The sequence below is a fragment of the Dendrobium catenatum genome, unplaced genomic scaffold (assembly GCF_001605985.2).
Source record: "Dendrobium catenatum unplaced genomic scaffold, ASM160598v2 fragScaff_scaffold_282, whole genome shotgun sequence".
Lineage (NCBI taxonomy): Eukaryota > Viridiplantae > Streptophyta > Magnoliopsida > Asparagales > Orchidaceae > Dendrobium > Dendrobium catenatum.
In genome coordinates, this window is record NW_021318744.1 from 224365 (window position 1) to 225551 (window position 1187).

At 32.6% G+C, this 1187-nt stretch overlaps 1 protein-coding gene across 1 annotated transcript in view; it reads left to right on the forward strand.

The window, feature by feature from the left end:
- The first annotated feature begins 721 nt into the window (after positions 1-721).
- Positions 722-1187, forward strand: part of LOC110116251 (phosphoglycerate mutase-like protein 1) — a 6530-nt gene continuing 6064 nt past the window's right edge. Inside the window, exons 1-3 of the mRNA XM_020849763.2 lie at positions 722-745; positions 811-885; positions 960-1048. Coding sequence (XP_020705422.2) covers positions 722-745; positions 811-885; positions 960-1048 — 188 coding nt within the window. The remainder of the gene's footprint in view (positions 746-810; positions 886-959; positions 1049-1187) is intronic.

A 1187-nucleotide genomic window follows, 5' to 3' on the forward strand; every position in this document is an offset into this window, starting at 1 on the left:
CCATTGCCATTATTATCCAAGATGTCTATGTTCTTGTTCCACCTCCACCACTGCCACCACCATGGCCATCTCATTTCAACTCTTCGGATAAGAGTATTTTTCAACCTAGGTGAATTGATGTAGGATCGTCATAGTTATCATTTTCTTTCTATAGAAACCATCTCCTTGTGTCCATAGTTTTTAGACATGTTTTAAATAAGTTTAATGCTTTAAAAACATAATAAGGATATATCATATCTTTTTTATGTTTTAATTACACATTTTTAGTATTTATTGATGATCATCTTCTGTTTGAAGTTGCCATAAGATTTTATGCAGCAATTAAAGACTAGTGAATCAAAGTACGAAGGTTTGAAGTCTACTATCCTCTTCCTCATTGAGATGTGTTCCCCCAACCCCCACCTCGGGTTATGTACCCTTTCATTCTCTCTCGTATCCTCCTTAAGTTGTGCTCCCATTCTTCAAATTGAAAACCATCATTAGAATCATTGCACTGCATTCCTTTTTGTATAGGTTCATCTCATATTTTCTTATGATGTTAGAAAATGTTTTGATTCTCTCTCGTATCCTCCTTAAGTTGTGCTCCCATTCTTCAAATTGAAAACCATCATTAGAATCATTGCACTGCATTCCTTTTTGTATAGGTTCATCTCATATTTTCTTATGATGTTAGAAAATGTTTTGCTAGAGTTATATATATTTCATACAAGTGAAAAATGCAATGCTTAATATTCCATTTATCATGGTTATCTGTGATGGATGAAGGATTTATTCTCTTTGCACTAACTTTTGTGTACTTGATTTCTGCAGGGTGTTCACCCATGTGATAGGAGGAGAACCATAAGGGAATATCAGACACTTTTCCCTGCAGTTGATTTTTCACTGGTAATTGCTATATTCTCTGGATTACATGTGGTAAGGTTTGTGATAATTGTTTATAACCGTGAGATTATCCTCAGATCGAAAGTAATGAAGATACCTTATGGGAACCTAATGTGAGAGAGCCAAATGAAGAGGTTGCAATTAGGGGAATGAAATTCATTAACTGGTAAATTCTTTTCTTAAATTTTAGATTTTAGTAACTTATACTAATCCATGAGCTTTTCCATAAACCAAAAAAAGTATATATTGCTATTGCTTAAACAAATCAACTTTTTTTTTTTTTTTTTTTTTTTTTTTTTTCTTAA